The sequence below is a fragment of the Perissodus microlepis genome, chromosome 3 (assembly GCF_051167445.1).
Source record: "Perissodus microlepis isolate ML-2025 ecotype Zambia chromosome 3, ASM5116744v1, whole genome shotgun sequence".
Classification (NCBI taxonomy): Eukaryota; Metazoa; Chordata; class Actinopteri; order Cichliformes; family Cichlidae; genus Perissodus; species Perissodus microlepis.
The window spans coordinates 37,853,593-37,879,632 of record NC_140463.1 but is presented as its reverse complement, the minus strand read 5'-3'; the positions used below and the strand labels follow the sequence as shown (position 1 = coordinate 37,879,632).

Below are 26,040 nucleotides of genomic sequence, written 5' to 3'. Positions count from 1 at the left end.
GACGTTCGTGATAACAGCTGTGTGCAGATCAACAATGGATAATATATCGAGTGCGGGAGAGAGTATGAGCGTGCAGCGTTTAAAGCATGGAAGTACTGACCTTACTTTGAGTTTGATTCCATAAAAAGTGACAAAAACATTAGCGTCTGTTGTGCCTGGGAAGAAAACTTCTTTTTACAGCGAAAAAAAACCCCTAAACAAGCACCGAGTGCGCAACGACATAATGGGAAATTCACAGAGAAACTCGCGGATTCTTCCACTGACCGCTGCGGCACACCTGCACCAGAGCACACCTCCGCCTACCCCACTCCTGCTTTACAGGTGAAAATAGAGCAAAAGGACAGCTAGTCTTTGACTTTATTTATTTTCTGCTGTGTTTTACTTCTATTTGAAAGACTGAGTGTAAACACAAAAAAATATTTTATTTTATGTGCTGGAATGTGCAGAAAATAGGTTTAAATGTTAAACTAATTTCTTCAAGTCAGAGAATGTTGCATATAATTTAATTTTTACTTGATGCATAAAGTTAAAAGATTAAAACTAATAAAACAAGTTAAAAAAAAGAGACTTTTCCATTTGATTACATTTTGTATGATGGATTATGCAGAAAAAGTAGAATTGTGCTGAAAGATCTATCGCTTTATCACCTATTCAGGTTGTAAATCATATTTTTAAAAAGTAACTAAGTAATTAATTACTTTTGAAAATAAGTAATCAGTAAAGTAACGGGATTACTTTTTTGGGGAAGTAATCAGTAATTAGTTACTGATTACTTTTTTCAAGTAACTTGACCAACACTGGTGGTATTGACATGTACCAATATCGGTACAGTGTAAGTGATGTAAGCTCAGGTGTAGTGGACACACAAGAGTGAAGTCTTCCTACTCTGACAGTGAATCCCAGAGCAAAAATAGACTTTTTCATGATCTTAGTTTGAATTGCTTGTTTTGCCTCATATTACTTTTACAAAAATTGGTCCATTCTGCTTAACATTTAATTTGATTTTGGGTTTTGTCAGCCTCGCTAGTGTGGAAGCGCTCCTGCTTTTTTATACTTCCAAGATAAAACAGATTAATTCAGCTTCCAGCCTCTCGCTATCCCTCAACTCGCCCCCAGTGAAAATCCTCACCACAGCTTGACAACCTCTGTTTGAGAGTAATTCTTCCAATTCTCTGCTCGCATCTTTTTTTTATTAGCCCGCCATGACACACAGCTAAACCGCGCCGTCCACCCAATTGCGACTTTTTTCTTCCAGTGTCACACTACCCATGTGACAACTGATCCATCTCACCGACGCCGCTTTCCTCGTGCCCACTAGCTCCAGTATTACTCATGGGCAAGGTCAGTGAATGCTGCGGCGCTCGCTTGCTTCGAACACCGCCCTCAGCCAGGGTGGTATCTAGCGCGCCTCCTTCACTGCCTGCCTGCTACCCCCTTTGGTGTAACACACTGTGTAACACATACACACTCTCCCATCCCACACTCCCATCATCAGTCAGCGTCAGGGCAGATAGCGGCGGCCGTCAGGCGGATGAGTGACGACTGGACCTGTTACCTGGGCGCCTGCATGACAATGGGCCTGTGGGCTGAGATAGAGAGACAAAAAGCTGGAACTCTGCCACACACATGCATGACACATTACACCAGCAGATCTTTATTTTCTGCTGTACAATTAGGTGACAACTGATGATGTAAAGACATGCCGCACAATGCTCCCAACCTGGTAACATGTAATTGAACGCCGCGTGTACTATATGCGGCCTGCGTGAATTACTGTTTTTCACCCGCAATATTCTGACAATGAGTGCTATCACACGCACACACACACAGAGGGAACTGATTCAAACTAGCTGAAATCAGGGTAATGTAATATTCATATACAATAAGGAAAATGAATGAGTTTAATGATTATAGGCTTCCAATCTACTCATTACTGTGGTCTTCTTTCAAGATAGCGGCACTCTCCAAAGGGCTTAGTCCCCAGTTAATAGTACAACTTAGAAATAAACATAGCTGAGGCGAGTTGCTTAAAATAAAAGAGAACGCATCAGAATCGCCTCCTTGAATCGGCAATAAGAAAATCCTATTAAATCCCTTTTAACTGCCCCTCATTCAGGCAAATCCTGAATGCTTTTGAACAGTACAAAAAAATTATAGATTCTCATGACAAGAGGGAGGTGGAAAAGCTTTGTATATAAGTCTCATCAATATTTTTTTCTTTCCTGTCTCAACACACTTCTGCTGCTCCTGCGGGTGGGGCGGGTGCGGACCGATATCGTGCTCTTCTGTTTGAAAGTTTGCAAGGTTTACGCGAGCATATACGTCTCACCCATGCTTGAGTTAAGACTTCCCGGCACACACACACACCAGCAGACTCACTCAAACGTACACGTTCCGAGCGCGCCACAAGATTTATAACAATAAAAGTCTCCCCAAAAGGCATTGAAACGCACCAACCATTTCACAAGCAGCCTTGAACTCTGGCTGATCTGCTATTTGTTACCTCGAGCACTTGGCAAAACAAAAACGGCTACAGCCCAAACACTTGAAAGGGCTTATTGCTCATGTTGCCCACAAGTTCAGAGCTGTCTGGCTGAAACACACCGTCGCCATTAAGCTCGCTAGACAACAAACTGAAAATACTTTGATCCAATTAGAAACACGGGCTTATTTGCTCAAGTATAAATGCTTAAATTGGTAATACCAGCAGGTAATTATTAAATTCCCCCAGACCCCCCAATCCCCCCCACCCCTGCAGAACATCTGTATTGCATCTGGAAACACACTGAGCACAACAATTGAGTCACAGGTTTGGGCACCAATGGATGATGATTATGGTAATCCAACAATGCCAAGGCTCTATTGTAAGTCGCAGACTTCTGTTGCAAACTCATGACCTTATTAACCTTCTTAATCCTCAACTGGGTTCTCGTGATAAGGGGCTTACACGCACACACCTGCATGCGTGCACGTCGCCACTTTCATTCTGATGCCCGGCAAACACTTTAGAAGCCCTATCCACCTGTTTTATCCTGCACACCTGAGGTTCTCTGCATAATATCAACAGAGGCCCTCGAGTCATCCAAGACAATTAACGCTTTCCCTTAGATCAACAGTGGGGGGAGAAAAAAAAGTGGATGGCAGCGTTTTGGAGCAGAGGGCCCTCCCAGTGTGGGCACATGAGAAAGCAGGTCTGATTGGTATTAAGTGGTGAGATTAAAAAGCCATCTCATAGGTCAGGTCAGCTGGTGTTCATTTGAATGCATTACCAGGGTCCGAGGCTAGATAATTCTCTCATTAGTGCCACTCAAACCCTGAGTGACAACACGGGTGAGAAGGAGCATGTCGTACAACACTTAGAGTTAATTAGTCCATGCACACTGTTGCTCAGCACCCCGTGCCTATGCTCTCTCCTCATCTTCTCGCCTTTTTTTTTTTTGTTAAAAGAACCACTTGTTGTTTCAGGAAATAAAGGGATTTCTTTTCAAGTTCTCACGGCTGCTAGTCACCAAACTGTCAGACCGCAAACAAGCCAGCAGCTTAGCCAGGGGTAAACAAGGGATCATCTAAACCAAAGTTTGGATATCGTTATAGCTGCATTTGCCCATCATATTCTTTAAATCCCACAAAGAAAATGTCAACTTCTTGTACGGTATGAGAGTGCAGTGTCTCTCGGTTTCTCACTTAAATTTACTCCTCACTTGTAATGTCCTGTTTTTGTCAGTCAGTTCAAAGCTTTGTGATTGGTGATGTCCAAGTGGTTATGTCTATGTTTCTATACAGTCTATGCATGGTGTTTTGAGACTGATTTGACAGGTGTCAAAGATCAAGAACCAGAACCATTACATAGTGCAAGCTGGGGTAATCAGAAAATGATGGCTGGGTCTGTGAGATCAGGATGGATTGTTTTGGGTTTTTTTTCATATGTCAGTGTGTTTCCAGATCTAAGCAAAACACTCAGTAAAGGTAATCAGTAATAAAGTGAATGATAACACAGCCAAACTATGAAAATAAGATCCAGGTTGTGTAATCCCAAAATAGTTCTTCGGATTGTTGAGTAACATAGGACATGAAATGTCAAATTAAATGTTGAATGAAGCTTAATATGTTTCCCCTTGTACTCATTTCAATAGTTTCTGACAGGTAAGACCTGCTGGTTCTTACTTTATTTCATTTTTTGCCCATTAAGTTTCAAAGAGATTTCGGGCGGAGGAGTTTTTGACTCTTTCTTTGTTGACGACATCATGTTTGCATATTGGGAGCACGAGGTTACATCCACATCGTTAGTCTCCCGGCTTGGATCCATGCCTGAGAACTATATTCACTTTGGTTCTAAAGGTTCCATAAATTGTCTCTTTTTCTTTCTGGCTTATATTCTCTTCTTACTCCCACAACTGTTCCCACGAGACAAGGTACTCAGCTCATTGGCCACCACGCACATGGGGGGGTGGGGGGTCTTTCTTGCCACCACCGCTGGGTTTACCCACCACACACACACACATATACACCCATCCCCACCCCCAGCTGAGCGCACAGGGTTAGCTGAATATTCTAAGAGCTTTCAATTTTTCAGGCAGGTCTGCGAACCCCCTCCCATCATGCGGCGCCATCGCACTCAAGGGAGTCAGAATTTTGACAGACGTTAGCAGGGTCATCTCCAGTCCCTCAGGGAGGGGCTTAAAAGAAATGAGTTGAATTGCCTTTTCTCTCTCTCTCTTTCTATTCTCTCTTCATCTCCCTGCTTCAGTTCTCTGTATGGGTCTGTCATAATTCCACTTCCTGTCTTCCAGGCCTAGCAGCATTCATCCCCCTCAATCTCGTCTCCGCCGCCAAATTCATCAATCGCAGACGAGGCCTTCCAAAAGGCGCTTTTTCATAACTTCGATGTCACGCTACTTACGCCACTGTCAAAAGTGGTGACAGGGCTCCAAACCGCCGGTTATGCCACAGTAAGGCGTTTATCCACTTGTATAATGTGCTGCTAGTGCTCACGCAGGATCAAATACGGGACGCGAGGAAAATGGCTTCCAGCTGAAAGAGAGATGAGGGGGGGAGTGAGAAAACATTTCTTCTTCTAACTCTTTTGCACTAACATGAATTCCCAGTGAAATGTCTGGCGAAGTAGGTCAATGGGATTTAGAAAGTTTGTGATGCTTTTTTTTTTTTCTCCCCCCCCCCTTTCTCATACTCACTCGTCAATGGAAAAATGAGCAATGCGATTAGGAGAGGGGAAGATGATGAGCTGGAGAGAGCGAGTGAAAGAAAGGGGTGGGTAGGTGGGATGGAGGAGACATGAAGACAGGCTGAGTGGTGGTTTGGGGCTCTCGCGGGTCCCTCACCAGCTGAGTGTGAGAGACCCAGACAAAGAAAAAGAGGGAAGAGATTTGTATCTGCGCTCCAGAGAAAGGGAGTGGCTCGCGTCTCTTCATCTTGATATTGAAGCAACAATCTAATTATACCATTTCTCCAGGGGGAATATGCATATGAGGGTAATCAGTAAATAGAAAAAGGTAATTATTTGCCAGAAGTCATAGCCTTTGCACCTGTAAGCACTGCGCCGATCCAAGATTGTGCCTCTCCTATAATTCACGATGAAGATAGTTTATTAGGGGGCTAAATTATTTAGCTAATTTATAATAAGTAAATGAATTTCCCAGTTATTGAATATTTCATAGTGTCTGTCAAAACATAATGAGTTAAGTTTGGTCAAATACAAATGGGTCCCACTTGGTAATTTGCCAGAATGTTCCTCGGGGTAAATCTCTGCAAGTGAATGTGATTGAATGTTACAATTAAACGTGCTAATTCATTGTCAAAAGCAACTTATCTACACACATGATATATTTGGCGCCTAATTGGAAGGCACATTTAGAAATGGTTTATTCTGTGACTTTCTACATCACGGCCTAATCAGAATAAATTCCGCTGGCTGTAATGAATTGAAGTTGAATATTCGTAGTTGGGCTATTAAAGAGACTGGAAGTGTGAATTATTTAAATGCAAATTAATGTTTTAAGCTTTCCAAGTAGCAATAGGCACATATTATTCCTCATTCCCCTCCACCCCAACACACACACACACACACACACACACACACACAAATGGCTAATTTCAACATTCACTAAGTGCAGAGTAACCTCTTGCTCATACAGTATTCCATTCAATCAATTCGGCAGCAGTGCAGGTTCTTTCAGCCGTGCAGCTAGCTCGACGCCGTGATAAAGGAAGATGGAATCCATCAATACTGGGAGACAGGTGCTGGAATTACTAATCAACTCTTAGCTGGGAATTATGTTGCCCATGGGCTGCAGTGAAGAATCATGGGAAATATGATTCAAACTTCCCTCACTTCTGATTTTGTTTTTGTTTTTTTAAATTCGGGTGAGAGAAATTTCACCTGGAATCGAGCTGTGTGTTTGCACCTGACGAGTTCACCGTCAAGACCACCGGCACCGCCGGCGACACTGCGTGAACTTTGTCAGATGCTACGAAATGTGCTTCAAGCTTGTGCTCAAAAGCAGCCTGCAAAGAAGCCCTAATCCGAGCGGCAGTGGCATTATTCATGTTTCCACAATAGCTTGTTATTCATCAGAAGACAAAGGAGATTCTCACTCGGCTTGACATAGATGGAGGAGGGCCACGAGGGTATTATTCACATCTGTTGAGAACAGTAAGCACAGCCAACTGGATGTTACGATACACAATGCTTATTAATGCAAACAAAGTCTCCCAACACAGTATATAAATGGCGTTTTCCTTCACGTCGGAGCATAAATATTAATTGTATTAAATATATGATGTATTGTAGTTAGAAAGCTCCTTCGCTTGTTTGTTGTTAAGCCAACAGCATGCGCTTTATTAATGAGAGCAGCACATCACTGCATGCCACATAAAAAGCCGTACACGCTGAGGTGCGCTGTACTACAACTGTGCACCACGAGGTGGCACTGCAGGCTCACAAACAGATGCTGTTAAACTGCTCTTCTTCTCCGGTTGTCCTCCCCTTCACAGGTGTGTAGCTGGATCAGATACATGTACACACCCGCAGTACAAAACCTGGAATTCAGCAGCGCTCATTAAGCCCCTCATTAAGCTCCATAGCAGTATAGTTTGCTCAATACAGCATCCAAATAATCCTTAACCTTAACCACGGCAATGAATCAGCAGACTGCCTCAGGGTGTTTTCCTTGTTTGGTTTTTCCCTCTAAAAGTAGTTCATTTGCACAGCTGTCCGGGGAACACAAATTGTATTATGCTCACTTCCTGTGGCAGGACATCTGTTGCTTTCAGCTGGCACGCCTTCTGAGTGTGCTGAAATGCTCTTTATGCACCCAGATGACATTATCATAACTAAAATGAGTACTGCATTTTGTCTTATGTCGCATCCTTTCCATTGATAGGGCAGGTGGTTAGAAAAGGGGTTACTAATTATACTTGTTTCCCCCACAGCAGCTAAACTACGGTATTTGTTTAATCTTGTCAAAGAAGTGAAGCATCTGCTCAATCAGTCTTTATTCCAAATAAATGTAAGCTATGGGCTTTGATGTGTCACTGAAAAAGGCTTTATTTCCGCGCGTTCCTTTGTCTCGACACCGTCTTCAGTGAGCTCACTGAGACAATTTGCGGTCATAAATCACTGCTTTCATTGATATAATCACATTATTGCTCATACTGACACTGCTTATAGCGCTTTAAAATTGCCTGCAATTTTAAGGAATGCAACTGTGGAGATTGTGGTTTCTCGCCTGTCATTCCTCAGGTACTGTTATCGTCATGCGGGCATGTCACACGTGCTTAAATATACCAAGACTACTTAAGGTGACGTGCACTGTGTGCGTTACGTCTGTAAACAGGAAACAGCCTTTCACATCACAAAGTGAAACTGCAGAGCATGTTTTCCCATACCTGTGTCACTACAGCTACAGACCTTCAACCTTTTAGTGAATCACAACTATTCAGAGAACAATTCAAGACATCAATGCAAGATATCTTGCAGATTCCAGTCACGTGACTCTTGCTGGTAGATTTAAGCTAAAGATAAGATCTTAAATATGTAAACAGACCGCCAGAACAGGTCAGCTTTCACATAATACATGTACGCACAATAAAGTCATTCACAGTGATAATGCCATTATTATTGTTGGGTTCTTCATAAGTTCTTCTACAGCCCCATGAAGCAATTGCAGGGCCTTACAGCTCGCTGGTTCAGTATAAAACTTCCTTATCTGCAATGAGTTGGGATTCGGCAGGATAGAATACCGATTTAAATACCACTGAATTAACATAACCTTATTTTGTCCCTGTCTTCACATCATAAAGGCGAGTGAGAAATTGTACTCCTGAGACAATTCACCAGCTGTTTTTTTTTTAAACTACAAAAAAATTCATAGGCAATACTTTAAAAAAATCTGGATTCTTGACTCCAGTTCTTGAAAACAAAGATATGTTCATAATTCACATAGTAACGCACATTTTTCCAGCTACTCTTATTTAGACTGGCCAGATCGGGATTTTGAGATGATTTTTGCATATTCCCGTCCAGATTGGTACAGAGTTCGACTCTGCTTCAAATCACTGAAGTCCACGTGGAACAAGCCAAAACGAACGCTGAATCCATCGGCCCATTCAAAGTTATCCATCAGGGACCATGCAAAATATCCACGGACGTTGATCCCATCTTCTTGTATAGCTATACAACGACAGAAGAAAGGAGTTACATAGAGCCATCTAATTAAACCATGACTAGTAACATGATATGTGACAAAAGGATCATTCTAAAGTACTAGCAAAAACCTGTTTACTAGGTCCACTCATTTATATCTTCATTATAAAAAGTAGATATAGCAAAAACTGCTGTTCATAAACATCAAACAGATGAATAATAAAGACGCGTGTATTTATCTTTCTCTCTGCAAACGACATATTCATTGCATAAAAGTAATCAGTTGGCGTCGCTGTTTGATGAACACTTACAGATCTGAATCACAACACATTCCAGTGACCCCAAAGTGTTAATGCACTAAAAATTGATTAGCAGAAGCAACGTATGCATAAGATACACGCAGACGTATGTGTAACGCTTGTATCTATAGTGTCGCTGTCAAAGGCATCTGAAATGAAATGGTAATGAAACAAGTATTAACTTTACCACAGTGGGTACCCCTCTTTGAAAGTGAGGTAAATAAAAACCTTTTGATACAACACAAACAGTCTTTGGAAACCAAATTTATGATAAATGATAGCAAGAAGATTAAAGGTACATCAAACCAATTAAATGTTTTTTGTTTTAAACAAGACTAAATTTGTCAATTTGGAGAAGCTGCAGAATTTAAATGATATTTTAACCATTATTTTCCCGATTCGCGTGCTTTCAATTTTTTAGATACGCAGGATTTATGCAGTCCCGATTTACTAGCCATTACCTTTTGCCACTTCTGAGATGGTGTCCTTGTAATACACACAGCGCTGGGCATCCTCGATCTGCAGTGGCCCCACCTGAGAGAAACCATTCTCTGTAATGTAGATCGCTGGGTTGTTAAAAGTGTCCTGCAAAGTCATAGGGCAAATATTATTGTCAAACAAGGCATCACAGCCTGTCAGACATTCCAGGGGGAGACAGATTGGTCTACAGTGTGCCGTTCAGCTGCGTTTCAACGGTGCCAGGCTCAGACTAATGGCGTGTGACAAGTCACAACAGCAGGAAATTGCTCGTTTGCAAACACTTTTCAGCAAAGTAACTGTTTCATTCAATGTGACAGCACTAATGAAGCATCAGTGTGTTTCTGGAGGTGTCGAAAAGAGATTGCTGCATGCAAAATCAATAGTGAGACACTAAACAAATGCCAGTGTTTTCCTCGTACGGTTGAAGGTGATCTATCTTGTTGCTGGTCAATTCATTTTGAGCACCGACTTTACTTTTCCGCAAGGTGAATCCAAACTGTAATGAAAAGATTGGTTCGGCCATTGGTTTGGGTTATTTTTAGTGTAATATATTAGCGTAAAATTGTGCATTTTTACATTTTTGGACTCTACTGCAGTAGCTGTGCATGGCTCACAGTTTAAAATAATCCTTATTTATGTTATGCCGGGACTGGTGAATTATCTTAGTCAATCATTTATCTGAAACAAGCGCTTTATATTCCCTCCCCCCACTTTTTAAGGAAACTTTCTTCTGATTGGCTGCCCCACACAGACTGTAACCAAAAGAAAAAAAAAAGATTTTTAGGAAAAAGTTTTACCTTAATGTACTTTAGGAGTTTCCTCAAGCCATCTGGCACTACAGCCAGCCAGGACAGTCCACTGATGGGCCAGGATGAATCCAAAACTTCCTCTGTATCTTGGTCTCCCTTTATACACAACATCTTTTCACAACCTCCTCCTGGTTTGACTTTGCGAGACGTGTAGTAGTTCAACGCAAAGAAGTCGGCAGTTCCCAGAATGGCAGATTCATCCTTGGAGAAACTGGGGAGCCTTGAGGCTGCATTGTATCCTAGCTTCCTACTTTGAGCGTCTATAGCAGATCTCATTATTTCTGGATAATCACCGGTAACAAACACGGGCCAGGCGAACCATCCCAGTTTAAATGCAAGGTCACGTTCAGTAGCAGCAATGTCCTTGGGGCAACCTTGGTTTAATGGCTCACACCAGTCGCTGTTGAGGGCAATAGACACGGCACCTTTCTGCTTTGACCTGTAGCGAGAATTGTAGCTGTGCCAGGCCATGGCGTGGGCCCGCAGCATGTTGTGTCCTACCAGGTAGGCAGCAGTGCCTTTCTCTTTTAACCCTGGGGCATGGATGCCGTCTTCGTGTCCCAGTTTGGCGCACACTTGTGGCTCATTGATAGTGATCCAAAGTTTGACACGGTCCCCAAATGTTTGGAAACAAAACTGAGCGTAATTGTCAAAGAGACTGGCTATACCAGGTGATTTCCAGCCTCCCTGGTCTTGCAGAGCTTGAGGCAGGTCAAAGTGGTAAAGGGTAACCATCGGTGAGACCTTTGAGGTTAGCAAATCATCAATCACTTTGTTGTAGTATTGCACACCTGTTGAACAGAGAGTGCCATAAATGGGTAATAAGATACAATTGCCTAAAGCCATCAAATAGGCCTGGATCTAATTCCAGCATGTGTGTTTCAGGTCTATGAAAATACCTTTCTGATTGACATGTTGCGTGGTCCCATCAGGCAGGAGGCGGGCCCAGGAGAAAGACAGGCGATAGTGCGTCAGCCCAAGCTGCTGGATACACTCCAGGTCTTTCTCCCACAGCTCATAGCTGTTGCAGGCCACATCTCCATTCTGGTCCCCAAACACTCTGCCTTTCTCATGACAAAATGTGTCCCAGATACTCGGTCCCTTGCTGTCCGATTGCCAGCCACCTGAACGACCGCGTAAAGGTTGTTCAGAAAAACAGGTAAAGTATTGACATATAGAAATATCACTCTGTGAACTTATTGTGACAGCATCTAAGACGTCATCTACTCTAGCAGTTATTTACATTCATCTAATTACATAAGTGTGTTAAAGACTGTATTAGTCTGCCAATATTTTTTTATGTGTGCCAAATGAGTGACAAATGTAAGGAACAACTCAAAAAAATGTGGGGAGAAATACAAGTAAAGGTCGGAAACAGTGTTCAGAAGAACACATTCAACGTAGTTTTATTTATATACCACCAAATCACAACAACAGTCGCGTGTAGCTGCTTTATATCGTAAGGTAAAGGTCCTACAATAATAAAAAGAAATGTCCAAGAATCAGACAACCCCCTATGAGCAAGCACATGGTGACAGTAGGAAGGAAAAACTGCCTTATAACAGGAAGAAACCTCTGACAGAACCAGGCTCAGGGATGGGCAGCTATCTGCTGCAACCGGTCAGGGGTTAGGAGAAGGAAACAGGCGGCTGGGTTTTTTGTTGCATTAGAGTTTTGAAAACCAGAAAAAGAGCCATTCTTCCTCAGGTGACTGACAATAACATTATGGGATATGATCAGACTGTGTCACAGAAAACAAAAAGTAATATGGTGGTGAAAGATGAGCCAGCCTTAACCATATTCTTCAGTGCACATGGGCCTGAAAGCATCATGGGGGGTTGTTGGCTTCCATGATGACAGTGCATAGATGCATGGGCCATACAGGTCACCGAATGGTTTGGTGAATAAGAAAATCATATGAATCACAGACTTAAGGCCCGTTTAGTCACCAGATCTCCATTAGACCAAATGCCCTGTTACACCAATGTCAAAACAACAAATGAGGAAATGATGAATTAATTTTCATTTATCTGTATCTCCAATATATTCAGTGCAATGGCTACTGTTTCTTTACACAAGCTTAAGTTTCACCAAACACTCATTTAAAGCATGTTACAGCGTCAATAGCGCCAATATTTACCAAGTAAAGTATTCACGGTAAAGCGAATTACATTAGAGGTTCTCGGAATGTGAAAAAGCCCTCTCTCTCCCACTCCATAACAGTTATCACTGCTCCATTCAAAAACTTGTGTTTACATACCTTCTATTTGATACGCAGACGTTGCCGCTCCCCATGCAAAGTCACGTGGGAACATGTTTTGTGCATTAGGACGCTGAAACAAAGGTGTTCCTATATCTTAGCGCGTTATGCTTTTATCTCTCTTAAATTTAATACACAAAGCGATTTGTCTCCCTACAAAGCGCACGTGTTTTTGTTTTGTTTTGTTTTTGTTTCATGTGGCATCGCAGCCATTAACGTCCACAGACCAGGAACTACTGCGAGATGTGACGTTTCGTAAGTCACGTACAGAAGATTTCTTCCAGTACGGGAAACTCCGAAGATAATTATCTCGCTGGATTTTGCTTTTTTCCCCACAATGCCACTACTGTAATACTAGCTTAATGCTGTTATTAAATAATAATAAATCAAAAACACATTAGTTCACGGGATTCGGTCTTTTCATGTTCAAAATTTAGGGCAGGAATGTGGTATTAAGAAATGAGCAACTGAAATCCGAGGTGCACCTGAAAGCACCGCAAGAATGAGTCGAGGGTTGCGATAAAATCAAAGGCTGTTGCCAGCTTGGTAAATTAGTAAAAGTCTATTTTGCAGTCAAGCAGAGCAACTAAGTGAGTTTCTGTTGTGAGTTTGTGGTATTAATTTTTTTTTTTTTTTTAAATTATAAAACAAATAACATAAATTCAAATTGTAAAGACCCAAATATTACGATGCTATTAACAATTTGGACAGAAGTATTTATAGTATTTATAGATAGTATAAGAAATGCAAAAATGAACTATAGTTATAACACATATGATATTTTTTCAATAAAACGCCCCACTTATATTAGCTTTATTATGTTCAAACAAACGTGTAGCATTTCACCACCCAGAATTGCATTTTTAAATAACAGCAATGTAGTTTTGAACACTCTTTAGGCCTTTTTATCTGCACCTCCGTATCATATACAGTCTATCGTTAAGCCTCGCACGGGTTCTAATAATGTTGTAGTCTAGTTTTCTATGTGATGAAGTGAATCATTTGATCTCATCAAAATGAACACAATGGACTGCGACAAGAGGGCAAAAAAATACTATCAGATAATCAAGAGTATTACATTCTCAACTCGGTGGAGTGGAAAGATTCAAACGTCTGAATCAGGGCAAAAACAAATCCTTATCATGGCTTTCACGTGAACTGCAAACTAGACCAAACGACCAGAGGTTTTAGTACAGATCCTGTATTACAATAAAATTAGCAAGAAAAACATAAACACTCACTTTTTTTTAGTCCTGCAACAGCAGTATTTTTTTTTTTATGTCCACCATATTTTTATGGTGGGAATATACCCCCTTATCGCATTTTTATATCGCAGGTTTATATTTTAAATGCTATATTACTTATGTTGATAGTTTTACATGTAACTGTGCACTGTTCGGTGATGTGCAACAGGTACATAACCAGAAAAGACACTTTTAACAGTTCCTTCGCGTTCAACCAATGAACCTCGTAGACGCAATCATCCCCCAAACTCAAAGGAAGTCATCTCCTGGTGCTTTTATTATGAAATGCGGACCGGATGTGGTTTGGAATCTGCTCGGCCTTGACCGCCCGTGACTTTAGTGGCTCCCGGGGCAGGACCATGGGACTAGTAGGACTTCTCAATGGAAATAAGGCTAGTTTTAAATCTTTTCTAAAGACACCGGTTAACAAAACGGATACGCCGACTACTCTGGATACGTTATTATACAGTTTTTAGTGTATTTTTCCCTCATTGGTAGCACAGTTTGAGCTAAAACTGTTGTTGTTTTTGCGCTCTGTGTTTTTTTTCCCTCAAAGTAATTTCCTGTTCATGACCGGGGGCGAGAGTTTGCACGCTTGTTTGTCGTCCCGTACGTGTTTCGAAGTAATGGGAAATTTAAAGTGAGCGTTAAAAAAGCCCGACCGCGTTTCCTGAAGTTGGGAGCGGATAACCTGGGATGACTGCAGCCGCCTCCTTTGGATAAGACAACACACTGACTTGGACCCACGCTATGGGCAACAAAGGGAACCTCTCAACAACTGGGCTAGTTATTTAGCTACCAGGGAGGATACTTGGCATTTGAAATGTGGTAGATTTGCAGAGCTGGGAGGAAATGGAAGCCGATGCCAGCATGGAAAGGGAATTCTAAATGAGTCGTTTTCCAAACAAAGAAGGACACCTCCGTAGGACTGAACACCGCCGAGCAAAGGGAAAGCCTTGCGAGAAATGGAGGAGGAAGGCTCGCTTGAGCCAAACAACATACTTGCAAAGGTCTCATTCTTCTTTGCCCGGTTCTAGCAACATCTACCCGCCCGCCTGTTCTGTTATCAAAACATTGTTTCCTTCGCCGGTGCTGCAGTGCTTTTCTGGCCGCGTGTGAATTAAAAATGAGGGTGGATCGTTTGCAGTTGTTTGGGATTTTGCTGCTGCTGAGCGGCTGCTGTGGCTCGGCGGCATCATCCGCGTGCAAATCGTTTGATGAAAACTCGAAAAGCGGTGGGAAAATCGTGCCGTCCTACAAGAAAGTGGTCTGCAGCAACATGGAGCTCCATCAGGTGTTGCCCCCGGACTCTCTCTCTTTCCCGAACAGAACAGTGACACTGTGAGTACACACATACAGATGCATGCTGTGAAAACACATCCCATCAGCCACTAGATTCACTTTATTCTCAATAAGGACTGTTTCTTTCCTGAAAGTTAATGTTACTGGAACTGTTTGCGACGTCTTAATAACCATCTTATCCCCCTTATTCATACTGCACAAACATGAAAAGATAAATATATCTTGATAAGCCGCCCACAAACTATCATTTCACAGCTATATACTGTAAATAGCAGTGTAAATACTAACCTTGTGTAACAGTAACCCCTTCCTGTTATGCAGTGATTTATGCAGAGGCTGCTAAATTGCACACATGCCACCATAAATGTAAGAGCTCATAGGTTATGGATGTGATTCTTTTTCCACCTGGTTTTACTCTGGCATGGTTAGATCCTGACAGCACACCTGGCTAACCTGGCCAGGTGCCTTTTTTTTCTTCAAGAATTACACTTTTAAAGTTTAGTTTTAGGTTGTTGGTAGGTAGCCACTACAGTAATATGGCCTTACATCAGAAGCAGGCTTTGAGGCTGTGCAACCACTGCCTCTCCATCTGTGTCATTGATTAAAGTTGCTGGTCTTTGTGTGGCAGTCTGCAGGGATGAAACGCCCACCGAGACACAAGCTGCCGATTGATTGAGGCCTTTGTGTTGTGTCAAGTCAGACCAGATTTAACCAATTGACACTCTGGTTTTGGTCCATCACTGAGCATTTGACAGGGAAAAATAAATAAAAAGGAATTTGAATAATCTTGACAGTAAGTCGAAGCTGCGTGCACCCCAGAGCTCTTGTACTTTGCGGTGGTGGTGGTGTGCAATGGAGGAAATATGAGAATACCAGGGCAGGGTGCAGGAGTGGAAAGCAAATAATGGACTCCCAGGAGGGAAAGAAAGGCAGAGGATTGGCTGGTAATAAAGAGTTGTAAGATGATTGCAGTGCATGTTTTTTTAAGAGCTTTACCATAAGCCACTTGTTAGATTTGAGGCACTTTCCAAAGGCGCACGTTTTAAAAAAAATGTTAGTTTGTATTTGTTTCAGAACAGGACTCGACTGCATTTGCAGATATTTGAAACTTTCTTGTGTCATATGAGACTTGAAAATCAGCCCATGAGCATAGTTTCTGCAAGGATGTTGTTAAGTTTGGAGTTTGGGTTTATGTCCAGAGTAATTTTATCAAGTAACTGGAGCCCAAAAAACATCCAAATTAGGCCTGTATAGTGTATCCTGGGTGGAGCTCCACACCTGGCAGTCATTCAACCAAGTGTTATTACCAAAAGCACTGATCCAAAAACACAGACTGTACGCTTGTCCTTATGATTAAATGTCCCATTAAACAAAGCATTCATATTGTGTGTCAGTTGTTTTCTTTACTGTACGGCATCAAGAAGCCACGAGGAGTCCAAAATTACTCCAGCACATGCCTGCTGTGATGTTATTGGTGGGTAGAATCAAACCGCATATTCAAGCTTCTTGCTAACACAGGAATTGATCATATGGGTGAGTTTACTATGTGCAAATTATTAGTGTTAGGGCAGATTTACCATTACCTGCACAGACTATGGGATGTCTCATTGCAGTTTAGCTTAAAAAAAACAAGCTCTTACTTATTTCAAAGGATGGTAAGCAGAATGGACAAGTAGACAAGATCCATCGTAAACTGGAACAAAACACTGGTATGGCTCTTGAATAAAAAAGAAAAAGAAAAATTCCACTGCTTTTATTTTTATTTTCAGGAAGGATTTATGGAATTAGTGCTAGGTATGGTGTGCTCTGAAGTAATGTAGTGGGCCCTCCCTTCTGTTTGCTTTGTCTTTATGTCTACAGTGAGCTTGTAGTCTCTCATCACGCTCTGACAGTGATGGATCGGAGGTTGAGCCTGGTTGCTCATGATTTAGCGCTGAGCTCCAAAGAACAAGAGCAGTGTAATTTGAGAGCTCGACCAAAAACAACCATGAACGCGAAAGATTTTATTCAGTCGTCCACGTTTGTTTTTCTGGGAAGCAGTTGTCGTCTATTGTTGGAAAACAGTAGAACTACCCTGTACTCGTGGAACTGTCTTCATAATTCCCTGCAGACATGAGTGGCAATGAAATGACAGTTTATGCTGACTGCAAAGTTTTTTGGGTGGCAATTTATAACCTGTAAAATCAGCGACCTCTCTCGGGAGACGCAGCTGGCCTCGCAGGAGTCCCGGCTGGTGTGAGAACCCTTTCCCAGTCTTGAAAATGATCATCCCCCGTTTCTCCTCTTTAAGCCAAAGCTAATCCCAACATTTTCAGCTGCTCTTACTTTGTCTGTTCATGCAGTGATAATACTGGGCATAATGTCCGGAAATTCACAGATGAGATTCCTCAAGGTGTGCGAGGCTAATAGATCTGTATCTAAATGGCCCTTTAGCAGGCTTTCCTGCCAAATCTCTCGCTTTGGATTAATTATTTTGGAATATTTAAAATTTCATCATTTTCAGTGCCCCTCTGAGGTTAATACACAGTAATATCCTTCACCTACTCTGGCCCTTTGGGCGTCAGTTATATTGTCGAGGAAGTGATTGATGGCGTGGTGTCTTTCTTGTCGGAAACAGCATGTTAAGCTAGATATGATTAGAAACCCATCTGTCATACTAATTCCGCCCCTTTGTACTTCTGATTTACCTCTTTGGGGGGTCTTCTAACAAATTAAAAATGTAATCCAAGCTTTTCACGTGAGAAAAAAGAAAGAAAGCTTTGACCTGTAAGCACATTTCTTTTGGAAGTTTGTCAAAAACTCTTTAGACTTTGAACTCGCTGAACTACAGTGATAATTGGCTTGACTTCATTCCAGAAAAGTTACCATGCGTAAGAGTAGAACAACCAGAAGTCTAACTTTAATCGTCGCTGTTTACACATGAGCAGTTGTACAGCTAAATTAGCTATCGTCTTACCCTACTTGAATGCTGGGTGTTATTGGCCTCGTCCTCAAACTGAGTTTGTGTAGTTACTCGGTTTAGTTCTGCTCTCAATGCCTCTCGGTAGAGAAAAAAAAATGAGTAATACATTCCTCACATTTGTGCTCTCCCAGTGATACCACATGCCTAAGTAATCCGAGAGGAAATGACACAAATGTGTTTACAGCTGGCCTGTCCTCCCGTGTCAGCGTGGGCCCTCGGCTAATATACGAGTGGTTGAATTTAACTTTTATTTTAAGGGTTGTTTGAGTAGTATGCATGGGTGTGAGCATTTATTTCTGTGTACCTGTATAAGTTTCAGCCTCTGTATCCACACAGACAGGAAGAAACTAGACGTGAAGTATTCACCAAGCTCATGTTTCTTTACAATCCTTGTTTAGTGCATATATATTTTAAAAAAGGATCCATTCACAGGAGCACCTGGATCAGACTGTAAAAATGTGTGCACCTGGTTTTGGCCGCTACAGAGCAGCGCGGGATTAATGTCTGGAAAAAAGCAGGGATTTCCTCCCTCATGGCAGAAAAAAATCACACTCTGATTTGATGACACATTTGAGTGCAATAAACTGTCTTGTTTCGCAGTAGTGCAGACCTGGATGCTGTAGGCTCATCTGGTGATTTCATTTCCTTTAAGTCGAGCTCCGTGGAGTTGTTTCCCCTTTGGATTTTACATCTTTAAACTTTTTTCAGCGTGATTGTAAATTCTGGTCTGAAGCGCAATCTCTGTGCTTACGTCAGTCGTCTCATCAATTTTTCCATGTCATGCTGAGAGATTTTAAAGTGCTTGTGCGAGGAGAGTGCAGGTGCTTGCTGTCATGCATGTCCTAAGAGGATTTGTTTTTGGTGCTTTCCGTGCAAACCGTTGGTCTCAAGGAATGCTCCTGTTTTGTTTTTTTTAAATAGTAGTTCTGAAGTGTTTGCAGAAGAGGGTAAAATCCCAAAGGCGAGGCATTCACTGACAGCTGCGCAGAAAGTCAGTCTGGAGGCTTTCATTTCGCAGACCAGTTGAGCTTTGACTTTGTCAGGTTGCCTCAAGTATCGCTTAATCCCAGACAAGCAATTCAGTTCGGTGTGTAAACACGAGCTACGTGCTGTGCGGTGCCTACACGTCTGTGTTCATTTTCCTGCTCGCCCCCTTTTTTTTTCTTTACCCTGGTGTTTGATCGGCGGATCATTTTTCCATTCAGCTGCAGAGCTATAAGGTGAATACCGCACTCTAATGGTTTGTCCTGTTCAAAGCTGAAAGAAGATATTTTAATACCAATGACTTACAAGGATGAATTTGCAAAAAGAGGGTGTATGACATGTGCCTTTTTGAGCTTGCCAGTTCGGATGAATCACTGCACCTTTATGTTTTCTACATTTTTTTTTTTTTTCACTCTTTTGTTGTCCATTTTTCTCACACAATATTCCAGAAAAAAGTCTTCATACTTTGATTTTTTTGTAGAATAATAAAGAGCTGAAAATCTTTACATTGGCACATGAGAGCACCTCAGCCACTGGACCAGGTCCTTTTCCCACCTGAACTCAGACCTACTTTTCCATGCACTATATTCAGAGGAATTCACTCTAGAAGGGTTTTTATGAACCCATCTGCAGCCTGAATCTTATTTGAAAACCTGCTGAAGGGTTACAGATCTCCACGCTGTGAAGTTCTTTGTCCAAAAGCCTCTTGAGCCTAAAGAACCTGTAGGGAGAACTCCAGGGCTTTGTCCTTGAAACACTACGTGGCTGCTTGCACACTTAGCAGTGGCTGGCCATTTTGTGTGTTTCACTCCCTCACTGCACAATGTAAAAATTGCCTTTCACTAGTGTAGTTTTTACTCACATGGAGAATGAGATTTAATCTAGACAAGTGCATTTTATACTACTTGTGACTAAGAGTGGAAATTCTGTTTTTAGAGAAGGTTTTTCCATAAATGTCATTGAGATTTATACCATCTGTATCAGTAGACAGGATGTGAGATTTCGTAGACTCCCCTAGCAGCTTGTTCCTGGCTTGAGCTCAAGCAGGTCTTATCTATGCATCAAGATAAGCAAGACTCCCCTCATGTGTTGTTAGAAGCACAGACTGAAGAAATTCCACAGACTGGTCCTTTGTCTGGCGACCTCAGGCTGATTACATGAGACAGACAGCAGGGAAGCAGACGATCTAACTACACATGTCCTGAGGCCAGTGAAGACACTAGTATTTAAATGGCCATGATCTCTATGGAGACTCGAGGCTTTGCTCTATACATATTATTTACCTAGTCTGCAGTGGTAAGGCTTTCACATGAATGCAAGAGTGCAGAGAGGACTTTGCAGCCCAAGCGGTTTCTAATGTGGTGAGGTCACACTCCTGTCATGAGGAAGAGGGTGGGACAAAGCTAGCAAAAGAGGCAAAGAAGGGAGGAATGAAGAGAGGCCAAGAAAAGTATGCATGACTCTCAGGAGAACTCTTTTATAGGTTTATTTGGATGACTTGAGACTTACAGGGCTTTAAATGTGCAGTTTTGTAGCCAAACCTAATTCTTGATGCTTTACATAACCTCTGATGATGTCGGTGATGGTGAAGGTTTTCTTTTGCCTGCACTGAAGTTGTTTTCACACATGGACTTGGGGACAGTATTGGGTTTCAGGTTTGGGCATTGTTTGAGTAGTCATGCACACACATGTTTACCCTTTAAATGTATTTATTTATCACGTATTTAGAATTTCATGCCTAAAATCCTACTTTTCTCAAATGCCCAACTCAGGAGGTTTAGGTTTTACCCCCAACCCTTTTGTCAAGATTCTCATCAGGGAATTCTCCATCCACCCATTTCCTTCCATTTATTCAGTTCAGGGTCACTGGTGGGCTGGAGCCTATCCCAGCCCTGAACAGGTTGCCAATTTGTCATAGGGCTAACACAGAAAGACAAACAACCATTCTTTCAGCCAATGTAGATTAGCCAATTACCTAACTTATGCATATCTTTGGACTTTGGAAGGAAGCTGGAGTACAGTGAAAGATATGTGCATTACATGCACACTCCCCAAAGAAAGGGCAGCCGACTGGTAGATTTGAAGCCAGGACCTTCTTGCTGTTAGTGAATACCAATAGGAGACTTTAAATATAGTGTTTTTTCAAAGGCTTTTCTACAAACCTGAAAAGCTCTAACTAAAAGCATCGCTGATCCACCCTAGCGACTGGTTGAGGTTGAGGTTGAGGTGGGTTAGTGTATACTTGGAAGGTTATGACTTTGATTTTTGCATTGCAGATTTGTTTGTTTATTTGTTTATTTCTTTGATGAAGTTTACAACCATGTGCAACCATGCTTAATCTTGCTCATAAGGCTCTTCTGAAGACTGACTTGGGGAAAAAAATTTGGGTGCCAAGGTCTCTTGAGGCACTTGAACTTTTATATTGTGCTTCTTTCATTTTACTCTAAAATTGTGTGAGTCAAGAATAATCCTTCCCCAAGTTTTGAATGAATCTTCAACTCTTTTCAGTTTTGTTGTTATTCCTTTACAAAAACGTATTAAAGGAATAAAATCTTGCGTATCCTCTTTTTGTAGTGTGACGATCCAGCCAACATGAGAAATGCTACAAAGAAGTAGCCAAACATAATAAATTTCCCCAGCCTTACATTTATTGGAATGCTAGTGTACTGAAAGGTGTTTTTGTCCATCCCCTGTATTCTGCTGATTAAGCCCCACATTGCTAAAGCTGGATTTCATCCATTTGGTATTCCATGCATTTCACGTATGAATTAGACTTTTGTGACGAGAGACCCAACATCTGCGGCTGTATCATCGGACCATGTGCACACAGGCAGTGAACAGAGTTTGCAGTCTTGTACATCATCGAGTCTTAACATTTGCCATTTCAGCGTTCAGAAGCCTGGAAAACAGGAACTCTTTATGTGCGTACTTTCTCTGAACGGCAGGGAGCCAAACAGCAAATCTCCAGAGAGTCTCCTCTGTCCAACCCTGTAATAAAACAGCCCCTCAACGCCCCGTAATGACTCCAATTTGGCCCCGGGTTGTGGGTGCCACTAAGCATGTATGTCACCCACCGTTTCCCCTCCGTGCTAACCACACGTCCCTGCTCCCACACTCTTTGGGAGTACTTTTAAAGAAGGACCATAACTGGGAGGGACACACGGGAGCAGAAAGCGGGCAATTAGCTTGGAGCTTTCCTTGCTGTGAGTTAGCTCTGCTGGGAAAATAAACTACATAATAAAATGCTGTTTATTACCCCGAGAGGAAGCTATCAAGAATTCACACTTAGGTTAGATTTAGGTTTTAGACTTTCTCAGGCTCTCTCTTCCTTTTTTTCCCAGTTTTGTTTTGGTAAACAACTAATTGGCAAAGTTGCATTTAAATTGGACCACTGTTAACTCTAACCACATTGCTTTTAATACAGTGTTAGCTGTAAATATGAGATGAATATTTGGGTGTTCCTTCTATAAACAGGGATTTCTTCTCATAAGGACGTCTCCCCGCACTGTCTAATTGTGTGACAGCTTTGAGGCGAGTATGCCACCAATGAGTCATCGTGGCTGCCGATTAGATTGCGATACCTTTGCCTATAAAGTCAAGCCAGCTTACTCCTAATCCCACTTTGGCTACCAGACACTGCCAATTTGACATGAAAGAAGCACTCAGCTAAAGTTGGAGTTGTTTTTCTTCAGCTCTCTTCCTGGCAGAAAGCAACCTGGTGTGACTGGATGCTAAGTGTGTCTAGAGCAAAAAGAAGTTGAGTTAATATTGTTATCTGTCAACAAGTAGCACTCTGTCATGAATCCATTTGCTTTTGAAAAAGACACTCGATCCTTTTGATTCCACCTTTGCATTTCATTAGCACACATTCCTCACTGATGTTTTGGTACCGCGGCTGCTTTACTGACATTGCACAGTAAAATGTTTTTATTTCAACAGCCTGGAAATCATTATGCAGTCTTTTGTGTGAGTCAATATCTGTTGCTTTGCGTTCACACATATTTTTTTTTTCTCTCTGCAGAATTTTAAGCAACAACAAGATTCAAGAACTCAGAAATGGATCCTTCTTTGGATTATTTGCTTTGGAAAAATTGTGAGTATCGTTACTTCCTCAGCCCGTGATTTAAGAGAGCATTAATGTGTCAATATTAATGCTCTGTTTATAGCACATTGAAAGAAAGCTTTTTTTTTCTTATACTTAGGTTGTACAGAAACATAAATCGTCACTAATGCACCTCACATATGTTAGTCTCAAGCTTAAAAAAAAACCCTCATAGTATTTCATGTTATATCCGACAGTGCATTAGCAGGAGCCATTCATCACTTCCCAAGTGAAGTTTTGGCTTGTGCAGGAGGAGGTTTGTTAAACACACACTGGCATCGTGTCGGCAAAACATCCGGGTCGCCTAAAATGTGACGTTTTGCACACCTAACTTCAATACAGGAAATCTGTCTAAAGTGAAAGACTAAAGATGGTACTAGAAAGGCCTAATTATAGGCATAGCCTCTAGGGTTGGTTGTTATCTGCCTGGCAATATACTCTCGGCACACAGCTGCTGGAGTATTCTGGGATGGTTAAAGAGACACCGCGGCAATGAAGTATTGATGGTCGTTGAAATCTGTAAAGAGGAAAGTTTTATAGATGTGTTAAGACATTTCCAGGTACAGTGGCTTGCAAAAGTATTCGGCCCCCTTGAACTTTTCCACATTTTGTCACATTACAGCCACAAACATGAATCAATGTTATTGGAATTCCACGTGAAAGACCAACACAAAGTGGTGAACACGTGAGAAGTGGAACGAAAATCATACATGATTCCAAACATTTTTTACAAATAAATAACTGAAAAGTGGGGTGTGTGTAATTATTCAGCCCCCTGAGTCAATACTTTGTAGAACCACCTTTTGCTGCAGTTACAGCTGCCAGTCTTTTAGGGTATGTCTCTACCAGCTTTGCACATCTAGAGACTGAAATCCTTGCCCATTCTTCTTTGCAAAACAGCTCCAGCTCAGTCAGATTAGATGGACAGCGTTTGTGAACAGCAGTCGGCTGGTACCTGATGTTACCAGCCAATGTTGGCTGTCTGCTGATCTGTCTGCATCAGCATTGGCAGTTGTGACAGCCGACGAATGAAAATTTTAAAAGTAAAGTAGAGACGAGAAAAACGCCCTTCATCCAGCCGTCCTCTCCTGTTGAAACATGTATTTGGAACGCCACAAACGCATCAAGCAGCTGATCAGAGCAGAGTCAAGTGAAAGCAAGTAAATACTTACACAAAATAAATGTTACGAAAATCTGTTTATGCTTTATTTGTCCCCCCCCCAAAAAATTACCCATGTACAAAACATATTAAATTGCCAAATTCAGAATAGATTTTCAACCTTGACACTACAGAATTCTGAATATGACTTTATGTACTGACTGCTGCCTGTGCACACGCATTTTAAGAATGTATTGCTGGCATCAAAACATTTTTTTTTTCCGTTTCAGAATTTAGTTTCAGGTAATTATTTATAATTATATATGAGATTTGACTAACTGGAAATTCACTGCACTCTGTTCTTTTCTTTTGGAGAGGATACCAGATTTTTGAAAAAGAAGTTTTAATTTGTTATTTAAAACAGTCCTGCATGACGTTTCTTGAGTTGACTAGTATATTAATAGGACTTTCATATATCTGGATTCTTTATAGATTCACAGGCGAAGTCTCTAGGGACTATTGAATTGGGTCACTTGTTAGTTTTAGTGCTCAGGCCCCGAGGATAAACAGGAGGCTGCATGTTTAATGCTTTAAAAAAATCTTTGATCTTTCTCTACCAAGAAAGCCTTAAAGGCTCTTGTGTATTTTGTCTGTGAGCTTGCAGTTGCCTTGGTTGTAAACTCTGTACTGCTTGACTGTCGCGCTGTGAAACTACAGGCGGGTTTACCTGAAAACCGAGCTTTCATTGCTCCTCACAGACCCCACCCCATTCCAGTCCACTCTCAGCCAGCAAGGTGAGATCACTAAAAGGCTTACTTGCTTTTGTCATTATAAAAGGGCAAGCCAAGGCCAAAGGTGTTAGCAGTGTAATTCCTACACGCTACACCGCTCTGAAATAGTCCTATACTTTACCTCTTACCTTAAGTTGCACTCATTTTTCCTCAAACTCTCAAAGCAGGAAAAAAATGCAGCACAAATCTGTCCGAATGCACTGAGGCTCTCCATCTTGCCAGCCACCCCTCCTTCCTCCCGCCTTCACGGCTTTTCTTTTCCCTTCTTTTTTCACTTTACAAAGGGACTCTCCCTCATTTGGACGGCCTTAATGCAGTGGTGACGACTGAGACAGCAGCTGGCTGTGAGTGCCAGAGAGGGGTAGAGAATCCATTATGCCTCTCAGGCACTCTGCGTGAAATTGCAAAGTAACTGTGGAGACTGCTGTGTTTTGTTGGGGCCAAAGGTGTCTCTGCATGGAAATAAGCCACACAGAATCCCCATTATCTCCCCTCATAGAAATAGGAGCCAACTTAGGCGACCGTCACATGCTAATTCCTTTCTAAATCCAGTGCTGTGGGGGAATGCTTATTGTGGGAAAATGGAGCTAGTATGTGGCGTTTCCTGAAAAACTGTTTGTGAATTCATCAATGGTATTCTGCAAGCAAGCATCACATTCATGTAAAGGTAGATATAAATGGGTATTGGAACACAGCCTTTACTTAATAGACTTCAGAAAAGAGGATTCTGCTCATACGGCTCTAATTTGCTTAACCTGTAGGATTCATGTTAGACTATGTAACATTTTAAAATATTGAAAAAATTATTACACAAAAGAAAGGTTAAGTTATAAGATTTTAAATGACTCATTGCTGAGTTCAGCATGCTTCTAAATCCTAAAAAGTTGCAAATATTTTTACAAATTGGGCATTTAATAGTAGTATAAAGATCTGAAGGTACAGGTTGTGTAGTTTTAAAAGCCTAATTCCAATTTGTGGTTGAGTTCAGACTCTCCCTTGTACTTTCTTAATAATATGGTACATATTTTTGATGGCTGATATTTTTC

General features: G+C 41.6%; 2 protein-coding genes across 2 annotated transcripts in view; one reads left to right on the top strand and one right to left on the bottom strand.

Annotated features, from left to right (window-relative positions):
- Positions 1–7,497: 7,497 nt before the first annotated feature.
- Positions 7,498–14,085, bottom strand: gba3 (glucosidase, beta, acid 3). The gene is made up of 5 exons (XM_084924325.1): positions 12,511–14,085; positions 11,150–11,374; positions 10,239–11,041; positions 9,423–9,546; positions 7,498–8,689 (listed from the first exon to the last, which is right to left on the bottom strand). Exons 1-5 carry the CDS (start codon positions 12,563–12,565, stop codon positions 8,487–8,489), a joined length of 1,410 nt encoding a protein of 469 aa, XP_084780451.1. The 5' UTR covers positions 12,566–14,085; the 3' UTR covers positions 7,498–8,486.
- A 9-nt stretch (positions 14,086–14,094) lies between these two features.
- adgra3 (adhesion G protein-coupled receptor A3) overlaps positions 14,095–26,040 on the top strand; it is a 28,705-nt gene continuing 16,759 nt past the window's right edge. The window contains exons 1-2 of the mRNA XM_084924324.1: positions 14,095–15,095; positions 23,024–23,095. Coding sequence (XP_084780450.1) covers positions 14,881–15,095; positions 23,024–23,095 — 287 coding nt within the window. The 5' untranslated portion in view covers positions 14,095–14,880. The remainder of the gene's footprint in view (positions 15,096–23,023; positions 23,096–26,040) is intronic.